The sequence below is a fragment of the Fusarium odoratissimum genome (assembly GCF_000260195.1).
Source record: "Fusarium odoratissimum NRRL 54006 unplaced genomic scaffold supercont1.12, whole genome shotgun sequence".
NCBI lineage: Eukaryota > Fungi > Ascomycota > Sordariomycetes > Hypocreales > Nectriaceae > Fusarium > Fusarium odoratissimum.
In genome coordinates, this window is record NW_022158698.1 from 1,004,360 (window position 1) to 1,024,466 (window position 20,107).

A 20,107-nucleotide genomic window follows, 5' to 3' on the forward strand; every position below is an offset into this window, starting at 1 on the left:
CTTTCCGAAGCTTCTCCGCCGGCTTTTCCTGTGTTGGCATCACATCATTTGATATATAAAAATGATCACCATGACTAGCAACGGGTAGCTTGAACCTCGGCAGGAAAAGTGGAACTACCGCCAATGGATCCCGGCTTCGGCGTTCGCCCCGTGTTTCTCCAGGTTTCCTTCCTTCCAAGGTACTTGCCGCAATCACACCTTACCTTTCATACGTCGTTCGGCCATCGGCCACTGTATCCGTAGTTGCTTCTGACATCAACAACTTTCTCCTCTTATTGCTTCTATCACGAAAGCAACCTTCATCCTTTTTGCCCTCTTCTTTGGTTCATCGCTTTTTGCATAGCGTTTACTTCATCTCGTTCTAAACTTGTATAATCAATCACCAGTGGCATCATGGCAAAGCCACAGACCGCGAATCTGCCCCTGATACCACTCGCGCGAGGCACCATCCTTCTCCCCGGCCTTGTCCAGCGAATCCCAGTATCTTCGAACCGTCCCGATATTCCTGCTCTGCTCGCCCACGTTTACGAGCAAGCTGCTACAAAAGGCCCTGATACGCGTATCGACAGTATTCCCATCGCCTGCGTTCCAATTTCGTCTCCTCTTATCAGTGGCAATGGCCAGCGACTCATTGGCGATGCTGAGGATATAGACCCCGCTGAGATCGAGAACGTCCTTCCCGGCTCTGCTAAAAAGACTGACCTGTTCACATTTGGTGTTGCCGCCAAGATCATTGGCATTGATGGAAGAGGAACAGGCGAGTTTGCGCTGCGCGTCGAAGGCACAACCCGTGTCCGAATTGACTCCTTCACCCGCGAACGCCCCTATTTTGAAGCCAAGGTGACATATTTCCACGAAGACTGTAGGCTATTCCATGTAACCGCTTGCCCATCACCTGTAGTTGACTGTTGTTCCAGGCAATGCTACCGATAAACAGACGCAAGACCTGTTTGCTCTCCTAAAAACCCGATCTCGAGAACTCGTCACGATCCTCAGGATTTCCTCCTTGCTTCCTCGAACCCGCGATGGCCCGGTTCTTTCACCAGTCCTTACAAGGCGACTTGAAATGCTAATCATGAGGAAAGAGCTCAACGAGGCTGGTCTTCTTGCCGACTTTATGGCTAATTTGGTTGAGAGCACACATGAGGAGAAACTCGAGGTCCTTGCAGCTCTAGATGTCAAGGTGCGCCTGACCAAGGTCATTGAGTTACTGGAGCGTCAGGTTGGCGGTATCAAGAACAATTTCAAGATCACGACCTTCACCACTATGCCCGTCCAGATCTTGGATCGATTGAACGAAACCAATCAAAACCGAAAGCCAGGCTCGCTACCACAAATCCCTGGCATGGCATTTGTTCCGCCCAATGGACAGATGCCAGGTGGACATGACCAAAACGATGACCAGGAGGCCAATGAGCTTGATGAGCTGAAGCGCAAACTATCCAACGCTAAACTTCCCGCTGATGCTGCCAAGACAGTCGATAGGGAGATGAGACGTCTTCAGAAGATGCAACCCATGAACCAAGAATATCAAGTGACACGCAATTGGCTCGAAACGTTGGCCGAAATCCCCTGGACAGCCACCACGGATGACCGCCTCGGCCCTGATACTCTAAACCGGGCGAGGAAGCAGCTTGACGATGACCATTATGGACTGGATAATGTCAAGAAGAGGCTTATCGAATATCTAGCTGTCCTCAGGCTTAAGCAATCGATCAATGATGAGGTGGAAGAGAAGATCAAGAAGGCACAAGAGGAATTGGGACAGGCTGCCACATCCAATGAGAAAGAGAAGGGAACAGCCGAGGAAGGCTCAGAGATTGAGGGAAGCGCAAAGCCTGAGATGGCTAAGCTTGACATCCTCAAGTCTCAGCGTATGGTGGACAAGTCTCCTATCATGCTCCTCGCTGGTCCCCCTGGCGTAGGAAAGACCAGTCTCGCGCGATCGGTGGCTACAGCTCTTGGCCGCAAATTTCATCGTATCTCACTTGGGGGTGTGAGAGACGAGGCCGAGATTCGGGGACATCGAAGGACCTATGTCGCGGCAATGCCAGGTCTCATTGTGCAGGGTCTCAGGAAAGTCGGCGTTGCCAACCCTGTTTTCCTACTTGATGAGATTGACAAGATCGGGCAAGCCAGCATTCATGGAGATCCTTCAGCTGCCATGTTGGAAGTCCTAGACCCGGAGCAGAACTACAACTTTCAGGATCACTATGTTGGCATGCCGATTGATCTCTCCAAGATCCTTTTCATTGCCACGGCTAACAGCCTGGACACTATCCCCGCCCCTCTGCTTGACCGAATGGAGACTATCTATATCCCTGGCTACACAACACTCGAGAAGCGACACATCGCTATGCAGCACCTCGTCCCTAAGCAGATCAGGGTCAACGGACTGGCCGAGTCTCAGGTTGCATTCAACCAGGAAGTTGTTTCCAAAATCATCGAGTGCTACACTCGAGAATCTGGGGTTCGCAACCTGGAGCGTGAAATTGGCTCTGTTTGCCGTGCTAAAGCTGTCGAGTATGCCGAAGCGAAGGATGGGGGTCACATAGATGATTACCGGTCCGATCTCAGTGTAGAGGATATCGAGAACATTCTAGGCATTGAGAAGTTTGAAGAAGAGATTGCTGAGAAGACGAGCCGCCCCGGTATTGTGACGGGCTTGGTTGCTTATAGTTCCGGTGGTAACGGAAGCATCCTCTTCATTGAGGTCGCTGATATGCCCGGCAATGGGCGGGTTCAGCTCACAGGCAAACTCGGCGATGTGCTGAAGGAAAGTGTTGAGGTTGCCTTGACCTGGGTCAAAGCACATGCTTTCGAGCTAGGTCTCACTCCAGAGCCCACCACGGATATCATGAAGGAGCGTAGCATCCATGTGCACTGTCCATCGGGCGCTATTCCCAAGGACGGTCCCAGCAGTGGTATTGGCCAGGCCATCGCACTCATCTCCTTGTTCTCGGGGAAGCCGGTACCACCAACCATGGCAATGACGGTATGTTATTAGACTCGCTGTGGACTTTAGATGACTCAGTATGCTAACAATATTGTGTGAAACAGGGCGAGATTTCTCTCCGGGGCAGAGTTACAGCCGTCGGAGGTATCAAGGAGAAACTCATCGGCGCCCTCCGAGCTGGCGTCAAGACTGTGTTACTTCCGGCCCAGAACCGCAAGGATGTCAAAGATCTTCCGCAGGAGGTCAAAGATGGACTCGAGATCCTTCACGTCAGGTAAGCTACCCCTTACTTAAAGCAATCTCTTTGTAACACTCTCAACCCTGCTGCCTATATGCCCTGACGACAGGATTATGGTTTCACTGACACATGTCTTGGATAGCCATATCTGGGAGGCGATTCGTCTTGTCTGGCCAGACTCGCATTGGGCAGAGGACACTAACTACCGAGGCATCGAGAGTCGACTCTAATGCTATGGACAAGTTGTGTCAGCTGTGCTATCGCCCGTGAACAATGTCTCGCCGGTATACACCAACCTTCTCTGCATCTTTGAAACGATCCGTGGCGACTTAATCGACCGCATCGCAAGTCTGCCCTTCAAGACGGGTGTGGCCTATCTAGCCTCACCAAGATGGCCCAAACCAGCCCTCTTTGCGACGCATCTATCCGGTTCACCAAACAGCTCTTCGTCTCACAAAACCTCCTCTCCCGTGATTCCACGTTGTCCTTGCCGGCGATTCTAGCCATCGCGCCCTTGCGCACACACATACTTACTTCTATTCGAGACAGCTAGAAGGGCCTGACTGTGGCGCCTACTGGAGTTGCATGCCTTGCCCCAAGGCGATGATGCATCATGCACTTTCTTCTCATATAAAGTCAAAGCCTGTGCCAGACTGGAACGGTAGACGTAACGCCACAGGGAGCCAAGCGAGTCTGTGAATTTTACCGTGCTACACCAAAACTGAATCGGTCAGGGGGCGTAGAATACGGCACCCGATTTGAGATTTGTCTTTTGGCTGATCTGTTGCTATCTTCCGAAAGTCATTGTGGACGATACTTGCATATGAGACATCAGTACACCTTCGGCAGGCGATTCCCGAGCTAGAGTGTCGATTCCAACAAGCAGAACTTTGTCGTTTATGATCGGCGAATGGAGTCTTCAAATCGGCGTTCATTGTCTCGGTTTACTTCCTCGTCTAGCATCTCTCAACTCAGATTCCATGCCTACACTTAGTACAGTAGATCCAGATATCTTTAGCGTGTCAAAATCTTTCTCAACTTATCCCTCGCTGTCTTGGTTTCACATGTCTTAGCACAAGTTGCCATGTCAAGAAGCTCCAACGAACCCAGAGCTTTGTAACCATACCCAAGATATATTTCGTGACAGAATAGAGATTTCATTACCCCAAGGTCAACAAAAATCTCAGTCCAATTGATGGCAACTAGTCTTAGAGAGACAAGCCGGCAGGTAGCTTAAAGCTCGGCTCCGAATGTGAAGCATTCGCCTAATTAACATGTATGCAGCCATCTCTCGCTAGCTGGCTCATAGCTCATCGCGGCAACTTTGGCACATGGCTGCCCTAGCTGCCCTAGCTGCCCAAGCCCTCGGTGACTGAAGGGAGGGAGAGACATCTAGAGAAGCAAGCCTTGACGCCACATTCTCGAACTGACAGCAAGCTGAAGGGAGTCTGGTAGTCCAAATTCAGAGGCACAAGGTCGACATCTTGACACTAAAAGTGAGCTGAATCTGGCGCTTCGTCATTGTAAGCCCTGCTCCACTGTTGGCCAGGCAGCCGATCGTCGAAACCAGTGCCGGCTGAAGCTATCCCCATATTGCTGCTCTGTACTTGTTAGGCCAATGCCTTCAGCTTCAAGCATCAAGCACTCTTTCATTCTCCGGCTTACAGGGTTAATCCTCTTAATCACAGTCCTATTCTCGATCTATGATGAATAATGTGTCATGGCCTCGGGGTCCGCGAACTGGAGTGGGCTAAATTGCTTTTTCCACGTCGTTAGGAGATTCGATAGCGGCATGACGGCCCCCTCACTTGGGTGGCGCCGTAGATATTCCAACGAGGCGGTACACGATAGCCAGTTCACCTAAGTTCTCATCAACAATCAGATCATAATCAACAAGAAATCTAAAACGCAGGTTCGAATGCAAGACAGGTGCGTATCCTTTCAGCATTGTACCCCCTTTTTTTGGTTCCTAAATGTCTTTGATGAGCAAGAGCTGCGAGATGGCCTATATCGGAGAAAGAAGCAATAAGACGGTATTCATTTTCATCTCGCAGCACATACCCTCAGACTGATTATGATGCATGAGCTCCCCGCTACAAATCAGGTACCGGCAATACTCTCTGAGACAATAAGCCACCTCAACACTTCAGCACGCGGTAGTGGGCCTGTACGAGAAATCAAATTCGCGTGGCCATCCTTGCGAGTTCTGAGATCAGCCGAAAGCTCAGGAGATGGAGATGGTACCGCAAAGTGTTGTACGAGATGCTCCACATCGGGAGCCTTGCAATGGCCTGCCATTAACCACCGCCTCATTGTTGTCTTGGTTATGTCTGTCACAGTGATAGCCATTGCCGATGTGAGCAGATGAGAAACCAAGGAGGCAGTTACCCGCGTGTAATGGGTTGGCACAACCTACAACCACACGGCCGCGTCCCAGGCCTCCGGGCTCGTGGTCATCAAGTCCCCCGTGTTGTACAATACATGTCTCGGGAATCCTCCCTCTGTGGTCCAGTATGCGTCGCCAGAGATCGATGGCAAGTGGCCTAGCATGTTACAAAACCGTTGGCTGGGCAAGGTCAACAACCCCTAGTTTGGCACTATGTGCAGTTGCATTTCTTGGGTGTCGAAAGGCATGCATCCTTTGGAGGGACCTGTCCCACGAAATTGCAAATCTGCATCAAGTCATCATAGAATTCCCACTCAAAACAAGGTACCGTTCTCGAAACGGAGAGGAATATTTACGCCTGGTTGGTCACATTAGGGGTGAGTATGAGACGCTGATAAGTTGAGGTCTCGTGAGATGCCCGAGACAGACTGGAGATCCTGTCGATCCCAGAGGGAGCTGAGCACCTTGAATCCTGCCATGTCTTAATGCTAGTATCTTGCCATTGCTCAGTGGATATTGGATAACATCATCCATGCTGTGATATGCATTCTCATGGGTCATCCTCTCCACCGCTCACAAGCTATCGATTCTACAGGGTGTCAACAACATGGGCAGGCATCTGGCTGGCGCAACATAGTGCTGTCTGTGCGAGGTGACGTACGGTATTGCCGACCTGGGGGGCTAGCAGAGATGAGATAGTGCTGGCCTAGTCTGAATTTGAAGCTTGATCCCCAGGGTTCATAATAACCCATGACATCGTGCTGTCATATCATGTTCTTCAAGGCCTCAAGCAACAGACCAGCCGCAGAAACCTACGCAAAACTAGCGCTGCCCCTATCAGAGCACGACGGCACCAGCCGTCGTGGTCAAGGCTGATGACGGGCCGAACACTCTGTTCAAGAAGAGTCCCAGCTTGAGCAAGCCATGTTGAAACTGATAAACATCACATCGTGGGCAAGAATATCGACGCCGACAAAGAACATTCTGAGCCTGTCAGTTATGTTTTCCTCATGCTAATCGTCTCTCAATAAGCCCAGATCCCTGGTCGACAGGGTCTGATGAGATGAATGGCACCCCCAGATGATCGTACAAGTAGCTGGCAGCCAGCCTGCTGGAACTTCATCCTCATAGCGGACTCGGCTCGGCTCTGCCCAAAGTGTCAAAGGGCCGTGCCAGGGAGAGGGGCCCGCTCAAGCTGCCGGGCACATAATCGAATCTTGGTTGAGGGTTTCAAACATAAGTGAGATGAAATAGACGGATCCTAGAAATGGAATGGCTCATGACACTGATGGTGTTTACAGTTCAGTCATTAGCTACCATTTTGCGGGGATGGGGCACCAATAGAAGCAGGTGTGTGAGAAAAGCCACAACAGCTCTCGTTGAGCTGCAGTGTCTTGGATCCATGGGCAAAACAGACTGTGGTCGCGACTCTTGGAGTCGTACGATGGACGACATCAAGTTGGCTATAGCCGCAATAGCGCTCCCACGAGCTGCATGAAAAGTTACTTTTTTTTTTGTGCCGTATCGAAGGCGTTGGACATAGACTTTGATGGTTATCAAGTCCGTGGCTCAGGCCCATAAGTAGCAGGTCGATGGTTTGGCATGCTGCGGCCGGCCCAAGAGGGTAGTTCGATGACAAGCGACATCTCCTGGTCCTGTAATCGCTACAGTAAAAGTCTGCCTTCGAGTGTGGTCAATGTTGTAACTGCCCTGTCCTGTAACTACTGCACTGTGATTAGGGCCGCTGATGAGGTTGGTTTGCATGCTCATGTGGAGAGGCGGACGGGGGTCCACTGCCATGTGTCCGTCCCCTACCCGAAGTGTCCACGAGCTTCCTTCCCAAGAGGCGCGTATCATTGCAGGGACTGACGTTGCCTTATCCTAGTAGATACCCTAAAGTCGGGAGAGCCAACATGAGGACTGTGCCATCGCTGTCAAATCCCCATGTATGCCTTTGGCTGAACGCCACACCGAAGTAGTCTGGACAGGATGTGGTTGGCTGGTTGCGGCCTCAAGGATGTCGGAAAATTCTCAGAGTCAAGTTGAAAATGTTGGGGATGAGCAGGCACGGCATTGGAGGCCTTTGGTAGCGGCACTGGCAAGCTGAAAGAAGATGATGGTCAACGTCTGGCCTCGTGCTAAATCTCCGCTTTACGGCATTCTGAAGTAAAAGACCCTAGTGGTAGCAGCCCGTACGAGCGATGATACTGTCCGATACATGATCTGCAGTGCCATCATCGCAAGCAAGGATCAGGCTGGTGGTTGCTGGTGCTTCTCCATTGCTGGCGGTTGCTAATTTCCGCACGTTGCTAAACCTGACCGTTGGCTTGGTAGACCAACGAGAGGTCAGGCTCATGGCTCTTTGGTGATTTAGTTCTGGGTTAGGGTTCCCTGCTGTCGCTGAGTGATGCAAGGCGCGTTTTCACATTTCCCCGCCTGATCAGGCAAGCGGGTGGGTTGATTGATTGATTGATTATCTGCAAGGTCGTAAGCCGTTTTTCTTTGGCACTGCCGATCGGATCAGACGCTAATAAGCTTTCCATACGGCTGGTTCTCAGGTTCTAATCCTATGGTATCACTCGGTCTAACATTGGTAAAGGATATAGATGGTATGATCAAATTGAAGAGACATTCCGATGGTGCTGGAAGAGCAAAAGGGCTCCGAGTTGGTAATTACAGCATGGAAGGCCTAGACCCCCCACCCACCTCGTATTTGATATCCATTGTATGTATTGGCTCCCGCCGTCTGCTCCTTCTCGGACAAGCTAAGGTACTCCTGCTATCATCCGGTACCTATGAAACAACCAAGAGCACTTGGCATTCCCTGGGGAGCAAGAAGACTTGCGATGTTAAGCTACGGTGCCAGAATTAACTGATCAAAAGGCATGCGAAGGTGCACTAAACTGACCTAAGTCTTTTTTATGACTTAGAAAAGAAGTCCTACTTTTTCTTTCGATGTCTGTTAGCTCATGAAGTAAAGTGGTAAGCTATAGCAGGTCAGCATTGTGATATTATCTGTCTCGAGTTTCAGCTCTATCTGATATTCACCTTCATCCCTGTCCATACTATTCTTTTCGCTATTATCCACCAGCGATATGCTTCGCAAGCTACGTGATCTTGTATGGATCTGTATAGTTCACCACTAGCTGGGATTGTGTTCGTTCAATTGCAGATCGATATATGCCCGGGCGCCTCATGCCTTTCCGAGGGTTCTTATTTGTCCCTTGAAGTGTGTCGCTCTGATGAGATCTGACGATCTCATGCTGTGTACCCAGCATATTTACACACGCATCTCGCATCCGGCGCCTCTTTCGATGTGCAGGTTGTCGCACCGAGACTCAAGGAGAATTTGTCTCTAGCAAATGCAGTGTAGGGTAGCATTGCGGGCTGCACACGCAGAAAAACGAACACAATCCCTGTTAAGGAACATACATAATAAATCAGGCTATCATCCAATGACGGGGTGCCCGTCTCGCCGTCCTTCTGTGGTGGAGCTGCCCTGCTTGATCGAAATGCCCTCATCCCTCGCAACTTTTCTGGTTCTTTGGTGGTGGACTTCCGACTCATTGGGCAGCACCAAAGACATGGCTTGGTAGGCTAAGTGCCCATGCTCAATGGTGACTGAACCGTATTTCTTTGGACGTTCCAGACCTTTTATTTTGCCACGATAGGAGCATTTCTTCAGCAGGTGTCTTACACCGGTGTGCCACACACGCCTACCATGTCCGACAACATCCGCGTCATGAAACTCCCAAAGTTGAAGAACAGAAGCAGAGCTTGCATTGCATTGCCTTGCATCGCATCGCATTGCGCCCCTTCTTCTGCCTCCGTCGCAATGGTCACACCCTGACTTGCTTTTCCTGTCTGAGATTCACACGGGAAGCATCGCTAGGCAGATGTGATAACCTTTGCGTCGGTAGGGGGCGTCGCAACTTGAAGGGATGAACCGCCATGTTCTGTACCCGAGAACTTGGATTCGATGCAATGGTCTCCCTTCCCAATGTGCTATAACCTTTCACGTCCAATCAACGCTTTTTAAACTCGAAGCCAAACCGACTCAGAAGAAACGGTACTGCTGCATGCCAACGTCACAGCCAGCACAATTGCCCGATAGCTTAACCACCGCTTCGCTAGCTTATTAACAGCGTCCGTCGCCGCCACCTATATCCACACCGAACCATCCTGCCGGTAGTGCCACTTTTCTTTTTATACGAATAACCTTCCCGGAGATTTCTTTCAGGAACAGAGCCGAAGCATCGAGCCAGCTCGCCTTGGCAATTGGGCAATGAATTGCGCTGGGTGTATGAACAAAGCCAACAGCGAGATACGGTGACTCAGAAGAGGGGCGAGTCTGGATTGGAAAACCCAATGGGAATGGGCTCTGCCTGATCCCATCGGCCAACTCTTACCCATTTCTAAGGCTGTTGTTGTGTGGGTGAGACACTCAAGAAAACCGGCAGTGTTGACTTTACTGCTTCAGCCTCTTTGCAATTAAGACCTACGGTGAGGACGTGACTCGTCCCATCAAGCCTGCTAGACATGGACTAGCAGCCTCCCATGTCTCAATAGTGAGGGCTAGACTCCAGCATACCGAGAGGCCCCTACCTACTTGGCTAGGTACTCTTTCAAGGCTTGGCCGACATACATACCACACCACCATGCTTGTCAGGTCCGTCGTGGGGTTAACAGCTGAACAGGGGTCGACCGTTATTCATTCTGTCGGCGCGACTGGAGAAGTAAGGAATAAAAACGAGAAACAACCTAGACCTGAGCTTGAAAGCTCCCAAATATAGACATAGCGCCTGCCATCATCCCTAGACACGCCAATAAATGTTCCAGGGGAAAATTGATGGCGTTGGGCTCTGGACGAAGTATTTGACGGCTTGATATGACGATCGTGGCTTGAACCTTGTCCACCAACCAACTTCATCATTGCCTAACGGTTCTGGATCATGTAAAAAAAGGACTTGTAAATGTATACATACGCATCGTGAAGCCATATCCCAGCATTTGGTTCGTGGCTTGTCAGAGGTTGCTGCCTGGGGTGCCTGGAGCAATGTAGCCCTCGTGGTTTTACCACAATGGCACAACTGTTGGTGTCTAGCAGTCAACAAACCATTACCAACATGTTCTGGACCACAAGGTACTTCCCCAGTAAGCTGCATGAATAGACAGTCGATCACCACAAACTATGCTTTTTCTTCCTCATCTACCTTCGGAGTATATGTGGCATCAGATGTGTTTGCCACAAGAGTCAAGCCAGATACGATCAAAGTAGTGGATCTCAGGCGATGCCCGAGTTCTGAAAGAGCTCCCTGCTGCATGCAGTAGAGAAGAGAAGAGGGTTTTGGTCCATGTATCTATCCCTGCCTCGTGAGCGTTTCTAGACCTTGTATGATAGATCACACGAGTTTCGGGGTCTGAGCTGAACAAGAACTGCCATAGCGATCGTAATTGTCCCCCCTCCCCCAATATTGTTGTAAATCGATGCATTTTCAGCTTTGTTTTGATTCATCTCGTGTTGAATCAAAAGACATCAGACATTGACTGTATGTCATCGACTACCACGGATAGGAACATCTCGTACTGATCGCGTGCAAGTGGACATAACGATGACTAGTTTTGGGCTCCTAGCCAAGTAATGACCATTAGCCAGTTTCGATGTATTGTCAGTCTTCCAACCATTTTTGTTAGCCGTGGCATCTTTGCTTAGGCGCCATGGTTGTCATGACCAAGAAACTAGGGGTAACAGGTAGGGGCCAGACTTTGGCTCGGGGGATTTTTAGCCATTGGGCCAGAGCTGGTCTGACATAACGGTCGCAACTAGGCCCAACACAGACTCGCTTACTGCAGTCAAGGCCAAGTGACCTGTCACCAAATATAAATTTCCCTGAAGCTTGAATCTCCCCGAAAATAGTCAGTTGGTATCAGAACCATTACACTGCCATCCAGCCAGGAGAACATACCCCGAGGCGATTAGAAGAACTACGCCCCAAGTTTTGGCAAATTATAGCATGCATAGAGTGAGACCCTGTTGCAATATAGCTGCGTGACCCTCTTCTGTTGTATGGCGTGGGAGGTCAATATGCCAATTCGACATATTAATCGAGCTTTAGACGAGATTCCAGAAGCAGTCTGTTGTGCCACACCTTGAGCTAAGATTGTGACCAAAGGTATTGCAGCCAATACACTCTCCTCCATACATAATACAACTTTGTCTCGTTTGTGTGTATTGAGACTGTGCAAACGATTCTCCGTCTTCATCGAGCTTGCATGGTCGTAATGTGACTTTCTGGGGTGATAGTGAGGAGCGGCCGCTCGGAGGAGGAGTGCCGATGTAGAGGCACGACAACGACGTCGAAAATTAGTGACGGCGGCGGTGGCGGCGCAAAACATCCTTGGAACCGGAGATTTAATCATGGCCGCAGACGTCGACAAGATGCGATAATATGCACTGGTGCCCATAAGCAACATGGCTCATCCGGTAATGCCATGCGCATGCCATGCTTGGCCCGCTTGAGCGACAAGGGTATTTATCTGTCTGGGCCGCCATCACCGCAAATCAAGCTCAACGATTAAAGATCTAGCGCTCACCAAGACGGAAAATTTGTCTGCGTATGTGTCCACGATGGTACTGTTGCATTCACTAGATGGTACGGACTGCTCCTTTTCCTGTGTGCGCAGTGCAGGGTCCAGATGTATTCCTGCGCAATACCTACCTGATGGAACTCGGAGTGGTCGGTGGGATCGCACTAGCCGCAGAATCCAGTAGTCAGCCGTTTATTAAAGGCTGCAGTAGTCAACGGCAACGTCATGAAAACTTGATTAGACGCCAAACCACACAACTCGAGTCAGTTTCGAAGCGACTCCATGCAACAGCTGGAAAGGAAGACAGGGTGTCGAGAAGACCAGACGACTGAGGCAGCCAGGTTCGGATGTTTCCCTTCACGCTGTAGCTAGTTGAAATGAAGGCCCGCCCAGAGCTTTCCAACCTGACACTATGCACCTGGCAGTGACAGCTGCATAGTGGGGGGAAGAAATCTGCTAGTAGAGGGAGCCTGAAGAGCTGCTTGCACTCCGAAGATGATGTGAAGCCACAGCTAGCATGTTTGACCATCATAAAATAAAGCCTGCTCTGACTTTATTGATAGGCAAGTGCATCTGGATCATTTGTGAGGGCCTATGTCTGTATCATCGAAGTATCTACTCCGTACCTGTGAGTAGAACGTCTGCATAGCACCTTATAGTGAGATCTGAGTGTCCCTCGTCACGGGCCGGACTGCCACCCTAGCCACCTTATCGACTCGGGATGTTCCTAATAGCACTGGGTCGGAGTCTTCGAACCTGCGATGCGTCATCAACGATCCCCTGGATCATGTGCTCGGTTGCAGAAGAAAAGGATGCCCCCACAAGATAGTGGGAGCCGATGCGGCGTATCGTCTTGTGTTGCTCACCATGTTGTGATCTGGCTCCTAGGCATGAGCGAGTCTCGAGTCGAAAACGTATTGTTGAAGAACCAGAGGACAGGGATAATACGTGGTACAACTGACTGGGGCTAAACCTTGCACCCTGACACCAGATCTCACGGCATTACGCGCCTGGATTTCTCGGCATGCTGTAACGTCAGTATTTCGATGCACTGTTTATTGGGAGGCAATAGAAGAAGAATGTTTGTAGCTACGCATGTAGAGACTGCGATATCAAGCAAAGGTTAGAAAAAGTTAATCGGTGCTGGCCATGGTTGGAGTTGAGCTGGCTAGGTAGCTACCTTAGGTAGGTTCCTTCCAATCTAAGTTGGAGGTAAGCACAACCTCGAAAAGTGACTGGGTTAGCAAACCCAGGTGCCATGGATGCAATTACCTGTTGTAGAGAACAATGACAAGGCCCCGTGTCAACCAGAAGGCGCTTTCCTCAAGTGGGCCCTGTCTACAAGCTTCACCAAGGGAAAGAGGCGAACAAGGTATGAGTGAGGCCTCTACATGTCACGGCGATATCACAACACTTACAAGCTACTAATCTATCTGCCATGAGAATTGTGACGTATGTATTGACGAAGAGCAATCTACACCAAATCTTCTCTATTTCAGGGATCAAGGCCACCTACCACAGTACAACCAAAGCACCTAGCGCCTAGCACCTAGCGCCTAGCACCTGGCTCCTTGGCCATGTCATGTTCCTGTGAGGATCCAGCCACCTTTTCCTCGTCTTCCGCGCCGCCCGTCGCTGTCGCTATGTCTGGCTAGATTCGCGATACTAGCCTGGGGGCTAGGTGTCCCATGCCCCAGGGTCCGATATCCCAGGCCACTGGGGCTCGTTTGAGGGCTGATGGACGTTGAACGTTGCCGGCCGGAACAATAAAGCTAAACTTGTCTGAGCCAATATCGCTTGGATCGCCATCGCCCCAAACCCCAAACGGCGCTCTATCCTTCTCCTATCACGGTGATACAGTACCTAGTGGGTTAATAAAGCGTCAACTATGTTCAGACAAGCCTCACAAGATACTAATAAGCGAGGCATGGAGCGGAAAACTCCCGACCTCCATTTTGTACAGGCCCAACCCGCATCTCATCTTGCTTGACCACTGTTTCTTGCATCACCATCTATTACTTGGCCCCCGTTTCCAGGAAACCCTAGCTGCAACCTCGGCCCTGCGCCCCTGAGTTTTCTCCGTCCATACCCCAGTATCAGGACAACAGGCCTCTCTGTATCCGTACCTCAGTTAGTTCCTATTGCAGTCGCAGGCATCATGAATGGCCTCGTTAATTCGGAGCACCGGCCGAACAATCGCTACCGGTTTTCACAACGTGGCTTTGCCTTCAGTTTAAACACTACCTATACTGGAAACCCTAAGTCCACCAAGAGTACCAGTCATGAACGCCAACAACATAAACTAAAGCCACCGCTAACATACACGCCCTGAAGGGATAGTGTAATTAACACCCCATATTGCGGCCAACCCGTGAAGCTTGCGAGACTTGGAGCTTTCGGTACCTGAATTCGTCCCTATCAATCATGTTTATTATGGACAGAGGACAAGTTTGTGAGCCAGTCGCATACGAGCTCCACCTTGACCTTCCTGTGCACATCCGCGTGCAATGAACTACACTGTATTTGCGCAACTGATATACGATGCACAGCGTCGACGTTGAATGTCTATTCAAGGGCGGACAGATCAGATCTACTAGTAATATGAGGTCGACACTTGGATTCTCTCGGGGTCTGAAGCTCCCAGCCACGAACGTCGTGAAGGGCACGATCAATTAACTACAACTCAGCCCACTTGCTGTGGCCCATGGGCCATCAATTGGCCAATGCCTTTCTGCCCTCACTCGACTTTCTTCGACTGGCCACTCACCCTGTCCCAATGGTTCCTGAGAGTCTATCATTCTTTGAGCTTCCACAAATGACTTCACAGTGGCTTATCTTGGTCGTGAGCTGTGGTGTTTCCGGATTTCCTGGACAAAGTATGTCATGGGTTTCGACAAAAAGTGCTTTCGAGTTCTGTAATCACTCGCATGCTGCTCAATAACCAACAATTAAACAAACGTCCATACCCTAGTTTGAACTTTGTAGTTTGGCTGACTACCATGATCCTTGGCCACGAACGCACATATGTAAATCATGTGTCCTTCTTGACTTACACCGTTGTAGGGTTACCAAGCAAGTTGGCACCAAGGTGCTGGTTGGGTCAGGTTTGCTGGGTTCTCAGGGTTTTCTTTGTCGCACCCCTCCCCCCTCGGCCGGGCGTTGAGCTCTCGACAACCTTCATAACGGGCCACCAAGACTATCTCCACAAGCCCTGAAGTATACACTCAGGGCCCTAGTCTAGCTTGCTTGGACTGGGCTGGACTGGGCTGGGCTGTCCCATTGCGCGGGCCCTTACTCGACAAAGACAAGACTCCAGTATCGTACCAGGTCAAGTTTGTTAACACCTGCATTTATTTACATTTACATCTCTGTCTTTCGTCTGAGTCTTAGTTTTGGTCTCAGGCGTAGGCTTCTGTTTTGGACTTAACGTTCTCGACTTCATCCTTATCCCTGCTTTCTCCTTGCTCAGGTACAGATACAGATACAGATACAGAACTTGTTACTGCTTCAATGGACATGCTCGTTGCTTGTCTTTGTTGCCCTTCTCTCTCAATTCCGTCCATTCGGGACAGCCGATATCTAACCCAGCCAGTCGGCGCGAGCCCGACTTGACTACGGCGGCTCTCTCACTCCATTCAGCGTCTTCCTCGACCGCCCTTGTTCATCTTGATCTTGCCTTACACCCCCGCTATCAAAATTGAAGAGCACCCTCCACCGATTAACAAGAACCTCTCGCTCGGTGCTCAGCGAGAAGCAAAGGCTAGAAGGTTGTAGCTAATATTGCTTCTGCTTGTTCACACTATTACGTCGCCTATACCACTACTTCCAACTGATATAACGCCCCAATCACCATCACGTTTTCTGTCTTATTGCTTCCGCGCCAAATCTCTCACTCTGGTGATCTTCTGGCGCATATTGCGAAGACCAAGGCAGGCGGAGAATTCTGGTTATGGAAATCTACCGGAACCCTTGATTGACTTAGCAGCCACTCTAAAATCCGAACCAGGGTCCTACTGCCCTGTCACCAACCCTGATCCATCCAAGCTGCATCTCAGTCGCGCTGCCACTCAGAGAGAAGGTTTTATTGCATACATAGTCTCACAAAAACCAAGCGTAGGCCACCGAACAGTCTCCGTCCACAGCCCGATCACTTGTGTTCACGGCCTCCCGGCCAGCAAGGGGCCCGAATATACTTACTCACCCGCCCTACCTCACCCGGTTCCGCCTCTTAGGTTCCGGCCCTGAGTATCTGCGGTTGGCCGCTTCCGTCTCGACCTCCCAACTGCACGGCTTGACGCTGTATCACCAGGACCTCTCCAAGATCGCATCTTTGTAGTATCACGGTGCAGCATCTCGTCTCACGCCTCCTCGCTTTGGCACTCGCTTGTCGCTTCTTTGATCCCTGACTCGCTACCGTTGAAGTGTTCCTTCACAACCGTCAGCCTATCATCTCGAATGCCCTTGGTAACTTCTGCTCCTCTGCCACCTCAGCTCCGCAGATCTTAGAAGCGGGGCACCTCTCCATCAAGATCAGCTACAACGACCTTACAGCTCGCAACTCGAAAGAAGGGGTTGTCGGACTGGTAAGAAGCTGTTGAATTTGCACCTGGAGCTTAACAAGAGATACTTCTTTGTCCAGGTCAGCTAGATCTTGACCAGTGGTCATTGACGACAACTGGAAGTTAGCTCAGATCAAATCTGCTTGTATCGCAAAGACAGATCAAGACGACAAACCCAGAGTGTATCTTTGTTGTTTCTAGCTCAGGGTTGGAGTTCCTGTCTGTCCAGCCAACTAATCCTGTAGCAACTTTGCCCTCATGGTCATCAAGGGATCCGTCTCCGATTCAGCTTCCGTCCCGCTCGGCCAACGCCGCGGCATCTCAGACCTGGCGCAAATTGCCTTAGACCTGGCCTGGGTATCCGAGAGCGCAGAGCAAGACTCTTTTGCTCGATATCGAGCATATCCCTCTCCACCCATGTCAGGATCTCCGCCCCTCCCCCCGAAGCAGCCCCAAGACGCTGGGGATCGAGGGCAAGCACCAGCGGGTTATTCAGCTTCTAGCCAGCCCGATACTTACTGGGGCAACTCAAATCAACAATTACCGACTGATCACCGAGGACCTGCCAATATGCAGACTGCGCTTCCTAGATTATTCCAACCAGGGCCCCCAGACGCACCACCGTTTTCATATCGAAGGACAGAAGAGATCGTACCTCGACCTGTTTCGTACATCCAACCAGGGGGACCATCTATGCCCCAGTCATCTGGTTATATTCCTCCGGGAATTCCTGGGGCACCTTCGTCTTACACGTCATCTGTTCGCCCGTCAATGGTTGAGAACCAGCCTATGACTTCGCCAAAATCGCAGAGGAAAACGAAAGGTCATGTGGCCTCTGCATGTGTCCCTTGTAAACGAGCGCATCTTCGGTAAGTGGTCCTCTAGGTGTCCATATGAACTAGCTGTACTAACTCGTGATTAGCTGCGATGGTATGTTTTCGAGATCCTATTCCTTCACGTTATGTTGTGGAATCCCTTTCCTTGCTCAAGAATCCTCCAAGACTGGGAGATGATGCCAACTTGGCCAGTCCACGGCTGGGTCTCTTGTCGATACCTTGGGTATGGCCAAGCGGAATGCACATATCGATATACGCTTCTGATATAACTTCGCAAGGGCAAGGAGCGCTAATACATTAATAGCACAACGTCCATGTTCGAGATGTATCACGAATGGGAAGGAAGAATCATGCGTCGATGTTCAACATAAGAAAAGAGGACGACCGCGACTAAGAGACGATCGTGAAACTCGCTATGATCCATCCAGATTTCCTCATCCGCAAGATACTACAGCAAGGCGACCATTGAGCATATACCCTTCGGGCGTTCCAATAGGACCTGGGTAAGTCGGATGTCGTGACGTACTTGCATTTTGTCGAAGTGCTAATGATTTGATAATAGGGAACATATGAATCCGAGATATCCTGAGCGAGGGCCCAATATGGACGCTCCCACTTTCCCACCCCCTTTATCGGTCGGGCCTCGAGGAGCAGACCCTGTTGCTTTCTTGAACATGAAGATGGATTTTGCGAAGGCATCGCCAGCTTTTATGGAAGCTGTAGGCCATGTGGAACTCCAGGGACAGAACTTGGGGGATGTCGTTATTCCTGCGGAGAGGGAGAAAGTTGTGTCGATTAGAAGTCAACTGATCGAGGAGCAAACACGGAAGGAGCCGAACTATTTACCCCCAATCCTTTCTCGACTCGACCATATCATCCAGGGACTTGGGTTTGGCGCAGAGGATATCGGACGCTTCCAACTCGACCGAAATGAATACCTAACTTTCAGAGCTGCTGATGGACAACCGAGACAGTATCCCGTTCGACTCGGACTCGAGAAGGAGGGCTCGATCTACGTCGTTGTCATAGTCCTGAGCTTACCACCCCGGCATGCGTACCCTTTACCTTCTTCGCCTGCCACCAGAGAGGCTTCGCATGCGTATGGTTCTCAGCCGCCAACTCCACAGTCTCTGTACAGGACACCGGTGCCGCCAGGGCCACTCTTCGATATGCCCAGAAGTCGATTCAACGAAGTCCCACTGGTATCTCGACCGGCTGCTGTTCCCCCAACACAGTTGCCTGCCAACATAAATCCTGGAGTTGCTGCTGGGGCGGGTTCAACTTCGTATGCTGCATCACCAAGTCATACAGAGTATGGAGGACCCCCGTCATATAATGTTCCCCGAAGCGAACTGCCCCCTGCAAGCGTGTATCGACCTCAAGCAGCTTTTCAGCTCCCACCAATTCGAGCTCAGCCAGGACCAGAGCAGCCTCGGCCACGGACACGCGAGGAAAGGTCCAACCGAGTTGATATTGGCGGTCTGATCGACAAGCCCGATGACCCTGAGCGGCGGCGATAAGTGTTGTTGATATTTGCATAGATGGAACTTGGATCATGTGGAGCGTCCAGATACATGGCTTGTTTGATTTTTGTTGTTTTGATTTTAGTGCGGCGGGATTTTGTGTCAACCAAGACACCACATGTACTATAATCCTCTTGTTATGATTGTGTCTTGTGTATCGTTACGTGTATGAGAGCGAGAAAGGAGGGTGAATACGGCCTGGTGGTGTCGCTGAGGCATCTGTGCATTTGCAGCCGGCGGCGTTAGGTTGGGGAGAGCGACAACAGTTTTGCAATGTCGAATATATCCATACAGTTGGGTTCAGCTAGGCTGCTCTTTATTGTTAGACAGCTTTGTGTGAGCAGAGAATTGGGGTTTAGTTGAGTTTGAATGCGTTGTGGTATGTGAAAGAACGGGCAAACGAGGTCAGTGATGCGTTGTGGTGGGACTGGACATAGAATAAGGCCGGCGGCATGTCTTGCCTGGGCTTGAGGAATAAGACTCGGCAAAACAGAGGAGAGTGAGTCAGATTATGCAAGAGGAAAAGAAGAGGATGTGAATGCCGGACGCGATACAATGAGTAATAGCACGTGTTTGGTAACACAGACAGAAGCACAGGCATGAGCATTACGGGTGCCAGAAGGTGTTACAGTGCGGCGCTGATGTGATGTGACAAGGACAAGGACAAGGCAGGCCAGGGAAGGGTCTTTAAAAGCCAATGAGAGGTGAGTGCAACGGATATGTGCAGCACAATTCGGATATACACAGAATCATGGATCCAATAGAAGGATGTGATGTGCGAGTCAATACCCAAATCTGGCTCTGTTGATGTGCGATTCGCAGGGGGTTCCTGGGGGGCGTGTGCGTTTAAAGAGATGTATTCAATGTTAAGGTACCTTGCCTAAATTTTTAAAATTAAATATTCTCCGAGTCCGTTAGTTCATCCGCATCCGCATCTGCCTGCCGCACCGTCCGCCCCCCCCCCGTTATCCGTCCGCGCATGGAACGTTACGGCAGTTGGGGAGACGGCAGACGGGAGAAG

General features: G+C 50.5%; 4 protein-coding genes across 5 annotated transcripts; 2 read left to right on the top strand and 2 right to left on the bottom strand.

Annotated features, from left to right (window-relative positions):
• Positions 1-97: 97 nt before the first annotated feature.
• Positions 98-4,812, top strand: FOIG_08323 (lon protease like 2, peroxisomal). 2 transcript variants are annotated; one of them, XM_031208322.1, is made up of 4 exons: positions 98-862; positions 918-2,995; positions 3,061-3,230; positions 3,337-4,812. In XM_031208322.1, the coding sequence occupies exons 1-4, from the start codon at positions 394-396 to the stop codon at positions 3,422-3,424; spliced, it is 2,805 nt and encodes a 934-aa protein (XP_031062456.1). In that variant the 5' UTR covers positions 98-393; the 3' UTR covers positions 3,425-4,812. The 2 variants fall into 2 exon arrangements, with proteins under 2 accessions (XP_031062456.1, XP_031062457.1); XM_031208323.1 differs by having other exon boundaries at positions 3,061-4,812.
• Positions 4,813-8,035: 3,223 nt separating this feature from the next.
• On the bottom strand, positions 8,036-10,344 carry FOIG_08324 (uncharacterized protein). Its single transcript, XM_031208324.1, has one exon. It carries the CDS (start codon positions 9,386-9,388, stop codon positions 9,029-9,031), a length of 360 nt encoding a protein of 119 aa, XP_031062458.1. The 5' UTR covers positions 9,389-10,344; the 3' UTR covers positions 8,036-9,028.
• A 1,162-nt stretch (positions 10,345-11,506) lies between these two features.
• On the bottom strand, positions 11,507-13,195 carry FOIG_08325 (uncharacterized protein). Its single transcript, XM_031208325.1, has 2 exons — positions 12,795-13,195; positions 11,507-12,741 (listed from the first exon to the last, which is right to left on the bottom strand). The coding sequence occupies exon 2, from the start codon at positions 12,052-12,054 to the stop codon at positions 11,566-11,568; it is 489 nt and encodes a 162-aa protein (XP_031062459.1). The 5' UTR covers positions 12,055-12,741; positions 12,795-13,195; the 3' UTR covers positions 11,507-11,565.
• Positions 13,196-15,428: 2,233 nt separating this feature from the next.
• On the top strand, positions 15,429-20,095 carry FOIG_08326 (uncharacterized protein). The gene is made up of 4 exons (XM_031208326.1): positions 15,429-17,596; positions 17,650-17,657; positions 17,868-18,066; positions 18,126-20,095. Exons 1-4 carry the CDS (start codon positions 16,986-16,988, stop codon positions 19,081-19,083), a joined length of 1,776 nt encoding a protein of 591 aa, XP_031062460.1. The 5' UTR covers positions 15,429-16,985; the 3' UTR covers positions 19,084-20,095.
• The last annotated feature ends 12 nt before the right edge of the window (positions 20,096-20,107 follow it).

Coding starts and splice junctions, on each gene's coding strand:
- FOIG_08323 (XM_031208322.1), top strand. CDS start 394: ATGGCAAAGCCACAGACCGCGAATCTGCCCCTGATACCACTCGCGCGA. Junction 2,996..3,060: donor CACCAACCATGGCAATGACG/GTATGTTATTAG, acceptor TGTGTGAAACAG/GGCGAGATTTCTCTCCGGGG. Junction 3,231..3,336: donor CTCGAGATCCTTCACGTCAG/GTAAGCTACCCC, acceptor TGTCTTGGATAG/CCATATCTGGGAGGCGATTC.
- FOIG_08325 (XM_031208325.1), bottom strand. CDS start 12,054: ATGTTGCTTATGGGCACCAGTGCATATTATCGCATCTTGTCGACGTCT.
- FOIG_08324 (XM_031208324.1), bottom strand. CDS start 9,388: ATGCGATGCGATGCAAGGCAATGCAATGCAAGCTCTGCTTCTGTTCTT.
- FOIG_08326 (XM_031208326.1), top strand. CDS start 16,986: ATGGTCATCAAGGGATCCGTCTCCGATTCAGCTTCCGTCCCGCTCGGC. Junction 18,067..18,125: donor GGCGTTCCAATAGGACCTGG/GTAAGTCGGATG, acceptor ATTTGATAATAG/GGAACATATGAATCCGAGAT.